This window comes from Equus asinus, chromosome 8 (assembly GCF_041296235.1).
Source record: "Equus asinus isolate D_3611 breed Donkey chromosome 8, EquAss-T2T_v2, whole genome shotgun sequence".
NCBI lineage: Eukaryota > Metazoa > Chordata > Mammalia > Perissodactyla > Equidae > Equus > Equus asinus.
The window spans coordinates 19192120-19213347 of record NC_091797.1 but is presented as its reverse complement, the minus strand read 5'-3'; the positions used below and the strand labels follow the sequence as shown (position 1 = coordinate 19213347).

General features: G+C 38.4%; 1 protein-coding gene across 1 annotated transcript in view; it reads right to left on the bottom strand.

Annotated features, from left to right (window-relative positions):
- CYP39A1 (cytochrome P450 family 39 subfamily A member 1) overlaps nt 1–21228 on the bottom strand; it is a 92069-nt gene that overhangs the window by 64958 nt on the left and 5883 nt on the right. The window contains exons 2-5 of the mRNA XM_014837506.3: nt 19017–19152; nt 16901–17075; nt 14850–14999; nt 13867–13960 (exon numbers count right to left, since the gene is read on the bottom strand). Coding sequence (XP_014692992.1) covers nt 13867–13960; nt 14850–14999; nt 16901–17075; nt 19017–19152 — 555 coding nt within the window. The remainder of the gene's footprint in view (nt 1–13866; nt 13961–14849; nt 15000–16900; nt 17076–19016; nt 19153–21228) is intronic.

Sequence of the window (21228 nt, the reverse complement as noted above, 5' to 3'; positions counted from 1 at the left end):
CATCTTTCAAATAAGGTCACATTTCCAAGATTGGGAGACATAGCTGATCTACCTAATACAAAGATACAAGCACAGAGAAGTAGGAAAAATGAGGAGACAAGAAGATATGTTCAAATAAGGGAAGAGGACAAATCCTCAGAAAAAAGAACTAAATGAAATGGAGATAAACAATCTACTTGATAAAGAGTACAAACTAATAATTATAAGGATACTCCATGATCTGGGGAGAACAACACAGTGATAATTTCAACAAAGATTTGGAAAATATAAAAAACAACCTATCCGAACTGAAAAATACAATAATGGAATGAAAAACTTACTAGAGAGAATCAACAGCAGAGGAGACAACACAGAAGTATGGTCAGTTATCTGGAAGAAAGAGTAGAAGAAATTACCCAAGTTGAACAGAAAAAAGAAAAAAAGAATTTTAAAGAATGAGGATAGTCTAAGAGATCTCTGGGACAACATCAAGTGTACTAACATCCATATTATAGGTGTCCCAGAAGAAGAGGAGAGCAACAAAGGGGAAGAGGACCTATTTGAAAACATAATAGCTAAAAACTTCCTTAACCTAAGGAAGGAGACACACATCTAGGTACAGGAAGCACAGAGAACACCAAACAAGCTGAACCCAAAGAGGCCCACACCAAGACACATTATAATTAAAATCTCAAGAATTGAAGAAAAAGAGAGAGTCCTAAAAGCTGCCAGAGAAGGAAACAAGTTACACACAAAAGAAACCCCATAAGGCTATCAACTGACTTCTCAGCAGAAACCTTACAAGCTGGGAGAGCATGATATATTGAAAGTGCTGAAAGGAAAAAACTTACAGCCAAGAACACTTTACTTGGCAAGGTTATCATTCAGAATGGAAGGAGAGCATATATATCTTTACACATTCATGTTTTCTTGTTCTTTGGATAAATACCCAGCTGTGGAATACCTTGGTCATACAGTAGTTCTATTCTTAATTTTTTGAGGAATCTCCATACTGATTTCCATAGTGGTTGCACCAGTTTACTTTCCCACCAGCAGTGTATGAGGGTTCCCTCTTCTCCATATCCTCTCCAACACTTGTTATTTCTTGTCTTGTTAAGTATAGCCACTCTGACGAGCATGAGGTGATATCTCATCATAGTTTTGATTGAATTTCCCTAATAATTAGTGATGTTGAACATCTTTGCATGTGCCTGTTGGACATCTGTACAACTTCTTTGGAAAAATGTTCAGATCTTTTGCAGCATTATTCACAATAGCCAAGACTTGGAAACAACTTAAGTTCCCATCAAGGGATGAATGGGTAAAGATGTGGTATATATACACAATGGAATACTAGTCAGCCAGCTATAAAAAAAGATGAAATCTTGCCATTTATGACAACGTGGCTGGACCTTGAGGGAATTATACTAAGTGAAATACGTTAGAAGGAGAAAGTCAAACACTGTATGACCTCACACATAAGTAGAAGATAAAAACAACCACAAACAAACAAACACAGATACAGAGTTTAGATTGATGGTTGCCAGAGGGGAAGGTGGGAGGGAGGAGGGCAAAAGAGGTGACAGGGCACATGTGTAAGGTGATAGATGGTAATTAGCCTTTGGGTGGTGAACATGATGAAATCTACACATAAACTGAAATATAATGATGTACATCTGAAATGTATATAATGTTATAAACCAATGTTACCTCAATAAAAAGAAAACATTTAAAAATAATTTTAAGGGGCCAGCCCAGTGGCACAGCAGTTAAGTTCACACATTCCGCTTTTGCAGCCCGGGGTTCACCAGTTTGGATCCCAGGTGCAGAGCTACACACTCCTTGTCAAGCCATGCTGTGGTAGGCATCTCACATATAAACTAGAGGAAGATGGGCATGGCTGTTAGCTCAGGGCCAGTCTTCCTCAGCAAAAAAGAGGAAGATTGGCAGCAGGTGTTAGCTCAGAATCTTCCTCAAAAAAAAATTTTTTTTTTAAGAATGGAAGGAGAAATGGAGAGTTTTCCAGACAAGCATAAACTATAGGAGTTTATCACCTCTAAACTTGCCTTATAAGAAATGTCAAAGGGACTTATTTAACTGGAAAAGAAAAGATCATAAATTGGAACGAGAAGATTATCGAAGAAAAAATATCATTGGTAAAGGCAAATATACAGTAAAAGTAGTAGATCAATCACCTATAAAGCTAGTAAGAAGGTCAAAAGACAAAAGTAGTAAAAATATCTGTCTCCATGATAAGAGGATAAGGGATACACACATACACACACAAAAGAGGTTAAATATGATATCAAAAACATAAACTGTTGAGGGAGAGGAGTAAAAATGTAGGGCTTTTAATAAGAGGTGAAACTTAAAAGATCATTGACTTAATATAGATTGCTATTTACATAGCTTACTATATATGAACCTCACGGTAATCACAAACCAGGAACCTATAATAAATACACAAAACAAAGAGAAAGGAACCCAAACATAATACTAAAGAGAGCCATCAGATCAAAACGGAAGAGAGCAAGAGAAGAAGAAAGGAACAGAGAAGAATTACTAAAACATCCAGAAAACAAGTAAGGAAATGGTAATAAATACATACTTATCAATAGCTACTTTAAATGTGAAAGGACTAAATGCTCCAATCAAAAGACATAAGGGGGCTGAATGGATAAAAAAGTAAGACCCATATATATATGTGAAGGGATGAAAAAAGATACTTCATGCAAATGGTAACAAAAAGAAAGCTGGGGTTGCAATACTTATATCAGGCAAAATGGACTTTAACACAAAAGCTGTAACAAGAGAAAAAGAAGGGCACTACATGATAAAGGGAATGATTCAACAAGAGGAAAAAACACTTGTGAATATCTATACCCCGAACAAAGAAGCACCTAAATGTATAAAGCAATTATTAATAGACATAAAAGGAGAAATTGACAATAACACAATAATGGTAGGAGACTTCAGTGCTCCACCTACATCAATGGATAGATGATGCAAACATAAGATCAATAAGGAAACATTGGCCTTAAATGATGCATTAGACCAGATGGACTTAGTACATACATGCTGAACATTTCATTCCAAAATTGCAGAATACACATTCTTTTCAAATGCAAATGGAGTCTTCTCCAGGATAGATCACATATTAGGCCAACAAAACAAGTCTCAATAAATTTAAGAAGACTGAAATAATACCGAGCATCTTTTCTGACCACATCAGTATGGAACGAGAAATCAACTACAAGAAGACAACTAGAAAAGCTAAAAATATGTGGAGATTAAACAAAATGCTATTGAATAACTACTGAATCAACGAAAAAATTAAAGGAGAAATAAAAAAATACATGGAGACAAATGAAAATGAAAATATGACATACTAAAATTTAGGGGATACAGCAAAAGCGGTACTAAGAAATCAGTTTATAGCAATACAGGCCTACCTCAAAAAACAAGAAAAATCTCAAATAAACAATAAAACAGTACACCTAAAGGAACCAGAAAAAGAAGAACAAAGAAAGACCAAAACCAGGAGAAGGGAGTAAATAATAAAAATCAGAGTGGAAATAAATGAAATAGAGACAGAAAAAAATCAGTGAAACCAAGAGCTAGTTCTTTGAAAAAGGTAAACAAAATTGACAAACTTTAGCTAGGCCCACTGAGAAAAAAAGAGAGAAGGCTCAAATAAATAAAATCAGAAATTAAAGAGGAGAAATTACAATGGACACCACAGAAATACAAAAGATTATAAGAGAATACTATGAAAAGCTATACACCAACAAATTGGATAATCTAGAAGAAATGGATAAATTCTTAGAATCATACAACCTTCCCAAACTGAATCAAGAAGAAATAGAGAATCTGAATAGACAAATCACAAGTAAGGAGATTGAAATAGTAATCAAAAGCCTCCCAAAAAACAAAAGTTCAGGACCAGATGGCTTCCCTAACAAATTCTACCAAACATCCAAAGAACACTTAATACCTATTCTTCTCAAACTCTTCCAAAAATTTGAAGAGGAAGGGATGCTTTCTAACTGATGCTATGAAGCCAACATTATCCTGATACCAAAACCAGACAAGGACAGCACACAAAAAAGAAAATTACAGGTCAATACCACTGATGAACATAGATGCAAAAATCCTCAATGAAATACCAACAAATTGAATACAATACATTAAAAAGATCATATACCATGATCAAATGGGTTTATTCTAGGGGTGCAAGGATGGTTCACTATCCACAAACCAATCAACATGATACACCACATTAACCAAATGAAGAATAAAAATCACATGATCATCTCAATAGGCGCAGAGAGCATTTGACAAGATACAGCATCCATTTATGATAAAAACTCTGAATAAAATAGGTGTAGAAGGAAAGTATCTCAACATAATAAAGGCCATATATCACAAACCCACAGCTAACATCATATGCAACAGTGAAAAACAGAAAGCTATCCCTTTAAGAACAGGAATAAGACAAGGATGCCCACTTCTGCCACTATTATTTAACATAGTATTGGAAGTCCTAACCAGAAAAATCAGGCAAGAAAAAGAAATAAAACAGATTCAAATTGGAAAGGAAGAAGCAAAACTTTCACTATTTGCAGATGACGTGATTATATATAGAGAAAATTGTAGAAAGAATAAACCAAAAAACTATTAGAAATTATCAACAAATATAGTTTCAGGGTATAAAACCAACATACAAAAATCAGTTGCATTTTGGGGCTGACCCCGTGGCTGAGTGGTTAAGTTCGCGCGCTCCGCTGCAGGCGGCCCAGTGTTTCGTTGGTTCGAATCCTGGGCGCGGACATGGCACTGCTCATTAAACCACACTGAGGCAGCGTCCCACATGCCACAACTAGAAGGGCCCACAACGAAGAATATACAACTATGTACTGGGGGTGCTTTGGGGAGAAAAAGGAAAAAAAATAAAATCTTAAAAAAAAAAATCAGTTGCATTTCTATACACTAATAATGAAATAGCAAGAAGAGAAATTAAGAATACAATGCTATTTACAATTGCAACAAAAAGAATAAAATGCCTAGGAATAAATTTAACCAAAAATGCGAAAGACCTGTATACTGAAAACTATAAAACATTGTTAAAAGAAATTGAAGACACAAAGAAATGGAAAGATATTCTGTGCTCATGGATTGGAAGAATTAACACAGTTAAAATGTCCATACTTCCTAAAACAAACTACAGATTCAGTGCAATCCCTACCAAAGTCCTAACGACAATTTCACAGAAATAGAACAAAGAATCCTAAAATTTATATGAAACAACAAAATACCCCAAATAGCCAAAGGAACACTGAGAAAAAAGAACAAAGCTGGAGGTATCACACACCCTGATTTCAAAATGTACCACAAAAGCTGTAGTAATGAAAACAGCATGTTACTGGAACAAAAACAGACACACAGATCAATGGAATAGAATCGAAAACCCAGAAATAAACACACACACCTAGGGACAGTTAATTTTTGACAAGGGAGCCAAGCACATACATGGAGAAAGGAAAGTCTCTTCAATAAATGTTAGGAAAACTGGACAGCCACTTGCAAAAGAATGAAAGTACACCATTATCATATACCATACACAAAAATTAACTCAAAATGGATTAAAGACTTGAATGTAAGACCTGAAACCATAAATTCGAAAAGAAAATATAGGCAGTACACTCTTCGACATCAGTCTTAGCACCATCTTTTTGAACACCGTGTCTCACCATGCTAGGGAAGCAAAAGCAAAAATAAACAAATGAGACTATATCAAACTAAAAAGCTTCTGCACAGCAAAGAAAACCATCAACAAAACAAAAAGACAACCTAACAATTGGGAGAAGACATCTGCAAATCATATATCTGATAAGAGGTTAATATTAAAAATATATAAAGAGCTCATACAACTTAACAACAAAAAAGCAAACAACCCAATTAAAATATGGGGAAAGGATCTGAACAGATATTTTTCCAAAGAAGATATACAGATGGCCAACAGGCACATGAAAAGATGCTGAACATCACTAATTATTAGGGAAACACAAATCAAAACTACAATAAGATATCACCTCACACCCGTCAGAATGGCAATAATTAACAAGACACAGTATTAATCACAGTAGGCAAGACTTGGAAACAACCTAGGTGCCCATCACTGGATGAATGGATAAAGAAGATGTGGTATATACACCCAATGGAATATTACTCAGCTGTGAAAAAAAAAAGATGAAATCTCGCCAATTGCCACAACATGGATGTACCTTGAGGATATTATGCTAAGCAAAATAAGTCAGACAGAGAAAGACAAATCCCAAATGATTTCACGCATAAGTGGAAGATAACAAACATAAACACAGAGATTAGATTGGTGGTTACTAGAGGGGAAGCGTGGTGGGAGGAGGGCTAAAGGGGTGATAAGGCACTGATGGATGGTCATTAGTCTTTGGGTGCCGAACATGATCTAGTCTACACAGAAATCAAAATATAATGAAGTACACGTGAAATTTATATAATGCGATAAACCAATACTACCTCAATAAATAAACAAAATAGAAAGTAAATAAAAACTCAAAGAAAAAAATAAATATTGCACTCCATTCTCTTTTTGCTTGCATGATTTCTAAGAAGTCAGATGTAATTCTTATCTTTGTTCCTCCATAGTTATGTTTTTTTCCTTCTGGCTTCTTTCAGGATTTTTTTCTTTATCTTTGATTTTCTATAATTTAAAAATTGATATGCTGAGGTGTAGTTTTCTGGCATTTACTTGCTTGGTATTCTCTGAGCTTTCTGGATTTGTGGTTTGGTGTCTGAAACTAATTTGGGGAAATTCTCAGTCCTTATTATATCAACTATTTCTTCTGTTCCTTTCTCTCTTTCTTCTTCCGGTATTCCCATCCATGTATGTTACACCTCTTGTGGTTCTCCCACAGCCCTTGGATATTTTGTTCTATTTTTTTTCAGCCTTTGTTCTCTTTGCTTTTCAGTTTTTGCAAATTTAACTGATATATCCTCTAGCTCAGAAATTCTCTCCTCAGCTGTGCCCAGTCTATTAATAAGACCATCAGAGGCATTCTTCATTCCTGTTACAGTGTTTTTTTATCTCTAGTGTTCATTTGATTCTTTCTTAGGATTTCCATCTCTGCTTACACTGTCCATTTGTTCTTGCATGCTGTCTGCTTTATCTGTGGGAGCCCTCAGTATATTAATCACGCTGTTTTAAAGTCCCCGTCTGATAATTCCAAAATCCCTGCCACATTCTGATGCTTGCTCTGTCTCTTAAAACTCTGTGCTTTTTTTTTGCCTTTTGGTATGCCTCATAATTTTTTCTTGATATTCAGACATGTTGCACTGGGTAAAAGGAACTGCTGTAAATAGACCTTTAGTAATGTGGTAGTGAGGTGTGAGGGGAAGAGAAGCATTCTACAGTCCTATAATTTACGTCTCAGGCTTTCAGTGAGTCTGTGCCTCTGGACTGTGAACGTCACAAGTGTTTCTCAGTTTTTTTCTCCGTCCTCGGGTGGGACAGGATGGCTGAAGCTAGGTATTTCCCTTCCCCAGGTCACTGAGGCTGTTAATACTCCAGCACGTTAAGCTCTGGTTACCAGGTTCCCCCTAAGGCAGGCCTTGTTAAGAACAGAGCGCTCTGGCATATTTCAAACTGGTTCCTTTTCTCCTCCCACGGTCAGAAGCACAGGGGATTTTTCTCCAGTATTTACTATGGGAACCTGATCAAGCTCCTATAGTTAAGTCTTACAATATCGTGGAGGTGCCCCTATGACCGGGTCCTCTTGGAGTTTTTAACTCTGAGAATTCCGCATTGAGCCTCCAGCAGTTCATTAACTACCGTTCGGGTTTTCCTACCCTGCACCAGTTCCCACGGCAGCTTCTGCTCTTGAGTCTCTGCTCTGGGAAGCATCAACTTCCTGTATTTGTCTGTTGGTCTCCCCAGTCTTGGAGGCAGTGGTTTGCCCTGTGACCCCTCTCTGTTCTGGATCCAAGAAGAATTGTTGATTCTTTGGTCTGTTCAGCTTTTCACTTGTTGTTAGGATGGAGTGACAACTTCCAAGACCCTTATATGTAGAACTGGAACCTGGCTTAGTTATCTAAGAGCTGGGTAACTTGAACAGGTTACTTTAAGCTATCTGTGTCTCAATTTCCTCATCTATAAAATAGTCATAATACGGTACCTACCTCATAGGACAGTTGTGACATTTAAATGAGTTACTACCCATAAAGTACTTAAAACCAAACTTAGTACATAATACCATTTTGACAAATGCTTTTATCTTAAAAAATTTTGTTTGATAAACCTCTGCTCTTAGGAAAATGCAGGCAACACAGAAACACCGATCTCTGGAGCATTCAGGGAAGACATTACCCCCACGTGCAATGCAGATTCTCAGCCTATACACCGTAGGAGAGAGAATTGCTAAGCCAGTGTATTATAAATACCGCAATACTTGAAAACTATGCAGAGAACTGACATTTGTCTTGAACTGTGCCAAGTCAGATCAGGGCCCCATCAAAGGCCACCTACTATGCTTGCTCTCAGGTCATCATACAAACTCCATGAAGGCATTTTCTTCATTGGACGGTTTCCCCAGATTTGCCTTTGCCAATGGTCATTTCCCATCACAAGGAAGAAATACAGACACTATAACATTTTCATTAAGTTACTCGTACACTTTGAATCTTAAATAACTCAGGTTTAGGTGACAGAAATAAGGGTAGCTCATGTCTAGTCATTGCTTGCTAAGGCAAGTACTTTATATATTTAACCACTCAATCCTCACCAAGAAGTAGATACTATTATCTTCACCACTCTATATTTGAGGAAACTGAAGCATAATTAAGCTGGGGAACTTTGCCAGGGACATATGGCTTGTGGGTGGTTGAGCTGGGATCAAACCCTGTGAGCCTGGCCCTGCCTCCAGAGCCCACACTCTTCCACTACACTCTACTGTCCTGTTAGAGACACAGCCCATAACTCATGGGTTAAGAATTAGGACAAATGCAGTATACCATAATGTAGTAGTTTTTCTTTAGATCCTATGACACAGAAAATAACGATGAAACTGTGTCAAAGAAATTACATGATGAGAGACTATTGCTGTTATTTACTAAGGCATGTAATGTTTCATAAGTGGTTAACCACTCTAATGCCAAGATTTCTGGTTTTAATAATCCCAAGTTTCCTGGGTATTAAAGTTGTCATGAAAAATAAATGAACAATGAATTTGTGAAATGTGTAACACTATGCCTAGCACAGAGTAAGCACCCCACAAATGTTAGTGGTCTCTTACTGTTACTGTTTTTGTAATAATGGATTAGCAGAATTTAAAATAATTTAGGTCTAAATTTTATTTACTCCTGGTTTCTATCATACTTACAATGTAAGTTGTTACAACACAAAGTTTGCATCTCATGAAAAATTCTATAGATGTATTTCATTCTTTTGATATGCTATTCTGTACTACAGTCAATTTTTTAATTAAAATACTAGTTTAATATATATCTAGAATAACATGGGAGGAATCACCCATGTTATAACATGATAAAATTATGATGTGATAAAATGTGTGCATAATATTTAACAAAAATAAAAAACTTCTTCCAGTCTTTTGCTTAACTAAGCCACTGAAATCTATGTATGCAGTAGAAGACAACAGAATCTTCTTTTTTTCTTAGCCCACATTAAAAAAAGTGTGAGTATAAAAACATAAGTTCAGCGTGAACATTGCTGGAGGAAAACAGAGGCGATACATTTAGAAATGAAGTGAAATTGCTCATAAATGTACAAAGTGAATTCTGTCCCAAAGTCTTAAACATTAAACTAGCTTTAGCAAAGTTCAAAATTTGTCTTGTTTTTTTAATCCATCTAGCCACTCTCTATCTTTTGATTGGTGAACAATCCATTTACATTTAGAATGATTATTGATATTTGAGGGCTTGATACTGCCATTTTACCTTCTGTTTTCCAGTTGATCTATATTTCCACTGTTTCTTTTCCCTTGTATTTCTGTCTGCCATTTCAGTTTGGTGGTTTTCTGTGATGGCCTTCTCACTTTCGCTTTATTTATGATTTATGACTCTGCTCTAATTTTCTGTTTTGTGGTTACCAGGAGGTTTGTATACGAGATCTCATAGGTGAGATGGTGCGTTTTCCGATAGCCTCTCATCTCCATTAGGCTAAGCAGGTCCCATCCCTCTCCTCTTCCCCTTCTACGTTTTTGTTCTCACAAATTATTCTTTTTTGTGTTGTGAGTTTGTGACCAAATTGAAGCGGTTATAGTTGTTTTTGATGCTTTCTTTCCCTTTACCCTTCATTTTATAAGTGTTTGCTAACCTATTCTGATATACAGCTGCAATTTTCTGATTTGTCTGTCTAACTCCTTGCTCAAAGCTTTGTAAAACTTTGCCTTTTTGTTTCAGGTAGGAGGGCTCCCTTCATCATTTCTTGTAAGACAGATACAGTAGCGATGAACTCCTTCAGCTTTTCTCTGTCTGGGAAAGTTCATATTTCTCCATCACATCTGAAGGATAATTTCACTGGATAGAGTATTCTTGGTTGATAGTTTTTGTCTTTCAGTATTTTGAATATATCATTCCACTCTCTCCTAACCTACAAGGTTTCTGCTGAGAAATCTGCTGAAAGCCTGATAGAGGTTCCTTTGTAGGTTATTTTCTTCTCTCTTGCTGCCCTTAATATTTTTTCTTTGTCATTGACTTTTGACAGTTTTAATATTATATGCCTTGGAGAAGGTCTTGTTGCATTGATGCAATTAGGAGTTCTATTAGCTTCACCTACTTGGATGTCCAGTTCCTTCCCCAGGTTTGGGAAGTTCTCAGCTATTATACCTTTCAATAAGCTCTCTGCTCCTTTCTCCCTCTCTTCTCCCTCTGGGGGACCTATAATCCTTATGTTACTTTTATTAATTGAGTCAGATATTTCTTGAAGAATTTCTTCATTTGTTTAAATCTTAGTTTTCTCTCCTCTTCCACCTGGATCATTCCTAGGTTTCTATCTTCAACCTCACTGATTCTCTCCTCCATAAGATCTGCTATACTTTTTAAGCTTTATACATTATTTTTTATCTCATTGGTTGTGTTCTTCATATCCAGAATATCTGTTTGATTTTTTTTTAAGAGCTTCAATCTCTTTGGTGAAGTATTCCTTCTGTTCATTAATTTTATTCCTAAGCTCACTGCACTGTCTTTCTGAGTCTTCCTGTAACTTGTTGAGTTTCTTTATGACTGCTGTTTTGAATTCTCTGTCAGTCAGATTGTAATCTTCTGTGACTCAAGTCTGGAGAGCTGGAGAGCTGTCATTCTCCTTCCGTTCTGCTGTGTTACTGTCGTTCTTCATGGTGTTTGATAAGTTGATCCTCTGCCTGTGCATTTGTGGGAATAAACACCTTTTTTCTTTGGGTACAGCTTCAGTTACTCTGGTTCTGATCTGCTTCTGGTTGTATTTGAGAGCCTGCACGTTCCACCCTCCACTGCCTGGGCTAGAGGCACCGTCAGTGCCCTCGTGTGCTGCTTGTGCCTCTGAGGTTGCTGGTGCCCTGCTACTTTTGATGTCGCTGTAGTCTCAGGTATTGCCATTGGGGTCACTAGGCTGTGAGCACTTCTGCTGCTTCTGGGGTCGCCTGGGTCCTGTGTCCCCTACTTGCTCTCCATGGGCTCTCCATAGGTTGGGGTGTGCTGCCCCATACACTACCTGCACTGCTGCTCCTGGGTTATTGTGGGGTGCTGGCAGTGCCACTGCCAGGGGCACTAGGTTCATAGGCATCACTGTTGCAATCGGGGGCCTGGGTATGCAGTCCTTGCTGCCAGCAGAGCCAGTGACAGGGGTGTCACCACCAGGGGCTGGGTCTCAAGTTCTGCTGTGATCTTGAAGCCTCAGGTTGCAGGTGCTACCTGCTGGGGGAGGAATAGAGACTATGCTGCAAACGTTGTTGCTGGCCCTGCAATCTCTGGGCACTGGTGCCTGCCAGTGTGCTTTGTGAAACCTCAGGTCAGGACACTCTGCCCCTGCTGAGGAAATTTATGCCTTGGATGTAGTTCCCACTTCTGGAAAGTCCAGTGCTACTGTCAGGGGAAGGGGAGGTGGCTGGCTTGCCAGCTCTGCTCTGTGTCCTGGAGCCTTGGAATGTGTGCGCCACCCACTACTACTGTGGGGGGCATGGGCCAAGCCAGGAGTGCTGTGTTTGCCCTTGCAGCCTGTGGTGGCTGGCATGTGCACTGGTGTGAGGATCTGCATTTTGGATCACCACCACCGGGGAGGCGGAGGGGACTGCTCCCCTAGTTCCACTGCCTCCCAGGGGTGCAGTCCACCCCTGTTCAGGTGTATAGATGTATGGATCACTCAGCTGTTCTGGTGTGCTGTGCAGGGAGCCCTCTGTTGGTCACTGGATGTCTGACTAGTTGTAACTTAGAGGGAGAAGCTAAGGGAACAACTCACTCTGCCATGATGCTAACGTCGCTCCCCAAATTTGTCTTTATTCAAATAGGGAATTAGAGTACCAATGATTAAAAATGCCTCATTTCTTCAGAGTAAGCAAAATAAGTGCTATTCTAGTAGTACTGTTGGTAGGGAGTTTTAGCTGGGACCTTAAAAACCCTGTTTGCTAGGCCTATAGATTACAGACTTATCTGGGTGCAGCTTTTATTATACATGTGGCTTTACCCCTAAATCTTGAAAAATATTGCAAACAAAAATGTGTGTTTGTCTGGGTCTGTTGGTAAAATAGAATCCTTAGCTGAAACATAGTTTGTCAATGGAGGGCATTCCAGTATATACAGCTTTCTATTCCCTTTTTTCAGGAGGGAGATACCTAAACATTTATATATTCCCTTTTTTTTTAAGGCTGTCTTCCTCTCCAGTGTTAAGCAGAGGTGTTTGTGGTAATACTTGCTATAACAAGTAAAAGCAAACAAACAAAAATGTTTGATATCATATTCACATACTAAAAGATCAGAAGTGATTTTTTAAACAATAATAATGATGATAAACTCTTACTAATCCTTACTATGTTCAAAGTGCTTTACAAATATTAACTCATTTAATCCCCATAACTCTATGAGGTAGGTGAGGAAACCGAGGCCAAGAGGTTAGGTTCCATGTCCAAGGTCATGCAACTGGTGACTGGATTTGAGCCAAGCAGTCTAGACCAAATGAATCCCAGTCTCTGAGGGTGGGTCTGGAGAATCACATAGTTTTCAAAGGCTCCCAGAGATTCTAAAGAGCAGCCAGGGCTGAGACCCATTCATTAGCAAGTATCACAAACACCTGGAAGGCTTATTAAATCACAGATTGTTGGGCTCCACCAGAGAGCCCCTGATTGAGTGGTTCCCAGGTGCTCTTGGTACCACTGGTCTGGGGACCACGCTTGAAGAACCACGGATCTAGGACACTTAAGATGCTGACTGTCACAGAGCCTTGCTTCTTAAATCATACCACAGTACCTCTTCACATTTGAAGAGAGAAATAATTAGTGGTTGTAGCTTCAAGAACAAAGGCTACTTTGTAGAGCTTTGTTATCCTGGCCTAACTTGCCATAACTCCCACCTGTCACTGTTGACACAGCCAACTGTGTCTTATACAAACCAATAAAAAAAAAACCCTCAGAGTTTTGTTTCATATTGTTGTCTGTAGCCTCAGTCTTTTCTTATGTGGAACAGGACTAATACCGGCCTCACTGTTGTGAGGACATAACAAGAAAATAATATATGTAAACATCCAACACAGTGCTTGGCATTTTTGTAATCTCATGATTTTGAGCAAAAATACATTTTTAACAATCATAGTTTATTACTGTTTTTATCTCATATATTTTAGCAAAAAAGCTAAGGAATACTTACCATGGAATGATCTTTTGCAGATTTGTATGCTTTTATATCTGGCATGTTTTTCTCAAGAAGTGCTAGAAGCCATGTTTTGGATTTTGACCAGTTTCTAGGTGAAAAAATTTGCATATAAATTAATTCGAGAGCACTTTATGAGTGATATGTCACAGCACAAGAGGGAGAATGTCTATGGAACCGTGATTTTTTTCTCCAAATGTCTTCATTTTCAGCTAGAATTTCATGAGTGGTCTACCTTCAGACTTCTCAGTCCACGAGGAAAACTGAAGGGGCAAGGCGCCACATTTTAGTGTCTTTTGCAAATAAATGTTACAATTCCTGTAGAACTGGCATTGAATAAGAAAACAGGGCCCATGACTTGATGGTCTACTTTTACTCTGGCTGTTGTCAGTTGCGAGAACATGAAAAATTAGCACAGGGACCCACTGCTGGGTTAATCCAGGTAAAGCAAACTGGCTACGATCTTTTTAATCTTTTCTGACCAGTTACCACTGTAGACCAACTGCCAAGAAATTTAAAAATCATGAGTTACTTTGCCTTCGAATCATTTTATAAACATTTATGTGAGCCACCTGTGAAGAATACATTTGACCACACCCACTTCTGCTCAGAGAGAGTAAGGACAATAATGACTGATTCTGAGAGGGGTTACACTTGATGATTTAGCATGGTTCCAAATTGGAGCAATGAATGTGATTCTAATAAGCTGTAAATGGGATAAAAGGCCTCAAAATAAATTCTTCATTTCATTCTCATATTCTCTTATTTTTGCTCCTCAAAAGAAGAAAAACATGGAAATAGTACGTCTTTCCTCTTCAGTTCCTCCCTCAATTCACACACAGACCAAAAACAGTCTAGTCATGAGAAATAGCTTCTCTCTCTTCCACTTAAATTGCTGTCATATCACTTAGAACAGAGAAATGCATGAATTGCTGAGAAGAGCTTGGTCAATGAGTTAATTACAGGAAACAACTCTCTACCTTAGGAGACATTCTGGCATCTGGGACCCATGCTCAAAGCCTTCATCATAAACTTGAAAATGCTGACGGAACTCACTGATTTTCTTTGCGTTTGTGGGAAACAAACCTTTTTTAAAGAGCACATTCACTGTGACTGGGTAAAGGAGATGCCTACAAAGACAGAAACACATAAAAAGTCAGACCCGATGACCAAAAAAGAAAGGCACAGGAGACAAAGAGGGCAATATTTAATAGCTATATACTAGTGGTGGATAATAGGATGTGACAGATTCTTTTGGGAAAATGTCATTCATAAGAGGTTTTAATATTTGCTTATTGTGGTTCAGGTGACTTAGAGGTAAGTGAAATCGTGGTCTTAGTTATCTGAAGATTTTAAAATGCCTTCTAAGCAAGCAGTGTTAGATCCTGACAAATGTGAGATGATAATACAGAAATAAATTGATTAGAAGTAATTTCAGCAAACATCTATTTAACAAATAACAATAACTAGCCATCCCTGGCAGTCTAGTGGTTAGGATTCGGAGCTCTCACCACCACAGCCCAGGTTTGTTTCCCTGTCAAGGAACCACACCACCTGTCTGTCGGTTGTCAGACTGGGGAGGCTGCAACTGGCTGTGATGCTGAAAGCTATGCCACTGAGATTTCAAATACCAGCAGGGTCACCCACGGTGGACAGGTTTCAGCAGAGCTTCCAGACTAAGAGAAACTAAGAAAAAACACACTTCTGAAAAAACTGGCTGTGAAAACCCTGTGAACAGCAGGGGAGCACTGTCCGATGTTGTGTCAGAAGGTGAGAGGATGGCGCAAAAAGACTGGGCAGGGCTCCACTCTGCTGTACCCAGGATCACTAGGGGTTGGAATTGATTCATTGGCACTAACAAAAAGAACCAGTAACTAAGATATAGCTCATGTCTTTAGAGAGCAGCAAAAAGTAACCAAAGAATCAATATTAGGGACCAAATTTCCTAATATCTCACAGGATCCTACAAATTTGAAATATTGCATATTGAAATATAGTACCTATCATCAGTAAATTTTAACATAAGTGAATAAAATGATTACTGTGGCATACTTAAGCAAAAGAATATCAAAGATTGTTAATATGCCTTAGATTAGTAACACTAAGTACTGTTTATTTCATTTTTATTTACCATCTCATCCTCACTAGAAACTTTTCAGGATCTCTTTACCCCAAAGTTTTAAAGATATCCAAGAATTTGCTTTGTTTTGTTGTAGATATTAGGCATGCTAAAAGTTTGGCTGGTTGCTTGTTTTTATTTTCATTTTCTCTCTCTCTTTTTCTGGACCTCTAACAAAATATCAAATGTTGTTCTGTCTTATGAATCTCAACTGTTGAATCCTGCCTTCAGCATCCCAGTATCCCACTGAGATGGAAAAGTGCCTTATGGGTAACATAATTTACCAAATCTCCTTATGCACATGGAGAATTTTTCCCACGGCTCCCAGGCCCAGCCCTTACCTGTACCAGAAAGCTTCAGAACAAGGCTGAGTGACACCTGGGTCCCTCCGCTGCCCTTTCCTAGCTCACCTGTCTCTCAGCACCTCCCCTCTAGGAGGACCCTGGGCTCAGTCCTGAGGCCCATATTGTCTCAGCCACCCTTGCAAGGCTCTCGAACAGCTCCTGGACCCTTGTCATCTACGTTACGATTCTGTCCTCCTCCCTGTCCTTTCAATGTCCACTTGTTCTAACAATCACAAATTACACTGAATGTTTTATCAAAATTCTGACGGATGCATGACAACTGTAGGAGGAAAATCCATGTAGAGCACACACAATTGTATAGAATGACTAAAGAGAAATTAATGTATTAAAATGACTATATTGGCTTATTTGCTCACCTTAAAATTGGAGTGCTAACTGAAAATTGCCCATTAATTAGAATTTAAAAGATTAATATCTCTTAATTGCTTAGTTAGGTAGACTTCATTAATCCACCTGATAATTTTTGAAGTCCAAGGTATAGACTTCAGATTTTTAAAATTTTTATTCCAAATAAACAAGATTAAATCATACCAATGCATCCAATTACCTGACTAAGTTGCTCAGGTCCATTGTCCCGTGAAGGCCTAAATTCTCCAGCTGTTCATGAAGTTCTTCAGTCAGTTGTCCAGTGAGTCGATACACATTGCTAGTCCCTAATTTCCCTTTCATCATGGTATGAAGTTTTTCATGCATTGTAAAGAAGACATTATTTGGAATTGATGCTATAAACAGAGAAAATTATTATCAAAAGAAGCAAATAGTAAATATACCCCTACTAATACCTGGTCAGTAGGGACTGTAGCCAAAGTCCACCCAGTACATCAAACCAGCTCCCTCAAATAAAAGGAGACAGTAGAAGTATGTAGGGTGATTCACTTTAAGGGATGATCTATAAGGGGGTGATTAACAAGGCCTCTGGAAAACACAAATCTGGTGATTTTATGTCCCTGTTTTAAATCCTTTGTGGCTTCCTATCCTTAACAAAGTTTACAAGGTCTCCTACCATCTTTCTAGCTCTCCAATGATATTTCCAGCCCCTTGTCCCTCCAAATCCAGGTATATTGAAAACACACACTCTTTTATACATCCCAGCATTTTCGTGAGCTGTTCTATCTGCTCAGAACATTCTCTACTTGACCAACCTTACCCCCACACTCCTACATCGACAAGCCATAAATTTCTCCTGCTGATTTCTGTTTCTCTTTCAAGTGTCTTCTCGAATATTACTTCCAGCAGGAGGCCTTTCCTAAACTCGTGAATAGCTTTGACCCCACTATTTCCTCTATATTAGTGTTCATGCTCCTTCCACAATACACACTCCTGGCTGGGTTGAGGTGGTGAGAGGAAAAGTGAGTTTTTAAACTCATTCTTCCTTTATATTTTTCTTTAATCCTGTTTTATTGTCTTCGAAGTAACTTTTTCAAAAAATAATTTTTTATTTTGTAATTCATCACTCGATTCTGTGTAGGTTATATTTTGTGTAAGTTAATTAAAAATAATTTTTAGATTTCCTGAGCATACATCTTCTCTGTGGTAGGGGAATATATAAGAGGAATGAGAGGCTGGCTCAAGAGTAAATATTAACATATTTCATCTGTTAAATAGAAATATTTAAACATAAAAGTCCCAGAGGAAGCACAAGTGAGAAAACTTGATCAATTCCGTATACCTCTGACAGGTGAGTAAGCATGTATATTTCCCTGAAGGGGTATGTGAACTTAGAGATCAAGAGCCTTCAAAGTTTTTAATTCTTTGATCTAGAATTCTGTAGTCCATACATCAAGAAGTACTAAATAGCCAAGGAATTTAAGCAACATGTTGTGATTTTCATGCAAACAAAAAGAAAAATAATCATGCTATTGATCACTGACAGCTTTTAAAACACACTTTTGTGTCTTAATGGCCAGAAATGCACTAGAGACTACATGAAAAGGAACCTAAGAAAAAAGCAGAAAGGGAAGCAAAGAGAAAGAAGCTACAGACAGTAGAAGCAAGCACAGCCATTGTGAAAGCAGAGAAAAGGACCAGGCACAAAATGAACGGGCCCTGCCTTCTTGGGAAGACAAATGACCTCAGCATGCATGTTTGCAGCCTGGGAAGAAATAAAGGCAGACCGTCATACTGGAAGCATGCTGACTAGTACAATCCAGCAGTCTCTGAAGATGGAGAATGAAAGGGCATCAATTACATGAAGCCAAGCCCCACTTACCTTAACAGCCCTACGGAATATGTCAGGAAATGCCACGTAAAGGCTTTACTAAGCAGTGGAATTCTACGTTCAGGGAGAAGAGTGGCAACATGAGATCAAGCCTAGAGCTGTAACCTGTGGAACACTGTATATGCAGCAGCAGAACAGAGTTAGTCACAGTGTGGAGAGCTGCAACAGAATACAGATTCCACATACTTTCCAAAGTAAACATCAGTGAGGTAACCTCATCTCTTACACATGTCTAGTCAAGATCTAAATGGATTAAGTTGCCAATAATTTGTTTTTCAATGACCAAACTCATCATAAATTCTTTCCTCCTTCTATCCCTACTCTAAAGAATAAAAAAATGGGCCCCCTCATTCTTGATAGAGTGAGGATGATGTAATTGTTACTTAAAACTACTCTTGGATTCCGATGTTGTATTTTAAAGGAAATAGCTGAAAATATTCTTTACCTGTATGATAGATGGGACTTTGCACTGCTAGTTTAAAATTTACTTCTTTGGATTTTAGAAACACATTAATCCCCTCTTCTTCAGTAACAAAGGTCATTCGCTTGCCCACAGCAAAGACTGTAAAAATTGGTCCATACTGAAAGAAAACACACAAATACAGGTCATATTAGTAAGCATTTGTGTTAAATAAGTTACTGGGCTATGGGCTATGTTTAAGACAGTGTTCATCAAGAACCCCAATGCTGAAGTTATAGTCAAAATAAGAATTATTATGATTATATAAGGTAATTAGTCATAAGTCTTGACTGATTCAGCCAAATCTAAATTACATGAATCTTAACTTATTCTGTCCTAATACTTAACCTTCCTTTTGATCACGTTATTTTCTTGCACCTTCCTTTCTCGTTAGAAATAATTACTAGAAATCAAATCAAACACTGTGATTCTTGAACACTGTTTCCAAGATATCAGTAGGTTTATAAGCAACCTCTAGCTCAACTTTGTTTAGCAAAAACACACAAAATTGCTGACTGATTTTACCATAAATCTGTGGTCACTCAACAGCGCCTTGCAATCCTAAAAAGCTTTCTAACGCGTTCACTTACTCACTTTCCAACATGATTAGTTCACCTGGACACCTTGCCCAACCCTCTCCACTCTGAGATAGTGTTCCCGCTTTCTAACTCACAAGGAAAATGGAGGCAATCAAGTTCGACTACTCTCCACTTCTCACCACCAGATCTTGCAGAGATACACATTTGTACCCATTCTCAATGCTTCCCGTCAGGTTAACACAGATGGAAGGTCCTGCCCCTGTGAAACACCAACATTTCTTTATTCGTGTCCTGGCTTCCACACTCTCTTACCTTCTCTTTGCTGTACATTTATGCCTTCTCTCCTCTACATCATGAGTTTGCCATCTCTATCAGATCGCTCCCAGCAGCCTACAAACATACTGTAGTGCCAGGTTTGATTTTAGGGAGTATATGACTTTACCGGGAGAAAAATATATCATTATTTTCATTGACCTCTAATTGTAATTTAGCATTTTCTCCAATTGTGAGTGTAGGCAACAAACTACAATCTTATCCACGACTTGATCATCAAACGAACCCACTGTTCCAACTGTATTTTCTTAGATTCTGTGCCTATTTGGCATCCATTCATCACAGGGCCAATTATTTAAGCTCTATTTTCTTATTCTTGATGCTCTGGCATTGGTGTCATCACTACTGGGGAGAGAGAGACCTCCCAGGGCTAGCCAATTCTTAGAGATAGCAAAGGGCTCAGCCAGCCAGGAGCATGCCTTTCACATGCAAACCAACAAATACTGAGCCTATATCACCTACTACCTCCCTATCTAACTCTCACACACCAAGTGAGTATTTTCCCTGCCCTAAACCATCCCAGGGCCAGGTACCAGGTAACTAGAGGCCAGCCCCATAGCCCAAAGTCTGTAGGAATTATTTAAACTAGCCAGGCCTGAATTGTTTACCTTGCCCTGCCTTGCCTTTCCTGAGGAAGCCCCAGTAAAGGCTCTGGCCTAAGCTTTGCTCTTGCTCCTATCTTCTGCATCCTGGCTGACACTGGTGTTTTTCCCTGTGGCCCTGCATGGCATGCAGTGACCAGCCTCAGACCTGTGAATATAATAAATTTCTTCCTTCCAAGTCTCATCCTCATTTCCTCCTGTGGCTGCAATGACTTTACCATACTACATCCTACGTGTACAACTTTAGAACCACCACCCATACTTTTATATCCCATTACAGTTATTATAAATACCTCAAAATATCATTTATGCTCATCACTACTTCAATATTACAATTATTTCTAGACATGTTATGAAACAGCACATGATCATTCTTACGACACACCGCTGGGCACTATGAGGCAAATGTGGGCCCAATAATCATCGAGCCACTGAACACCAGAGTCTCATTTTCTTACAGTAGTGATCCAGACATCTAATTGCTCTCCAATATTCCTTATTAATGATTATTTGTTAAGCAATACTTAGAGGAAGATGCATAATTTTCATTGTTTAAGTTTTGTTCAAATGAGAATTCTTAACTTTCCATTAGGAAAGTGGCCTTTGTAACATAAATAGGCATCCAGGCCACAGCGCAGAACAGCCAAGTTCAACATATTGAATATCTGAGATAACTGCTGACACATGGTATCTAAAGTAACTTATTGCAAAGCAATTGCAGAT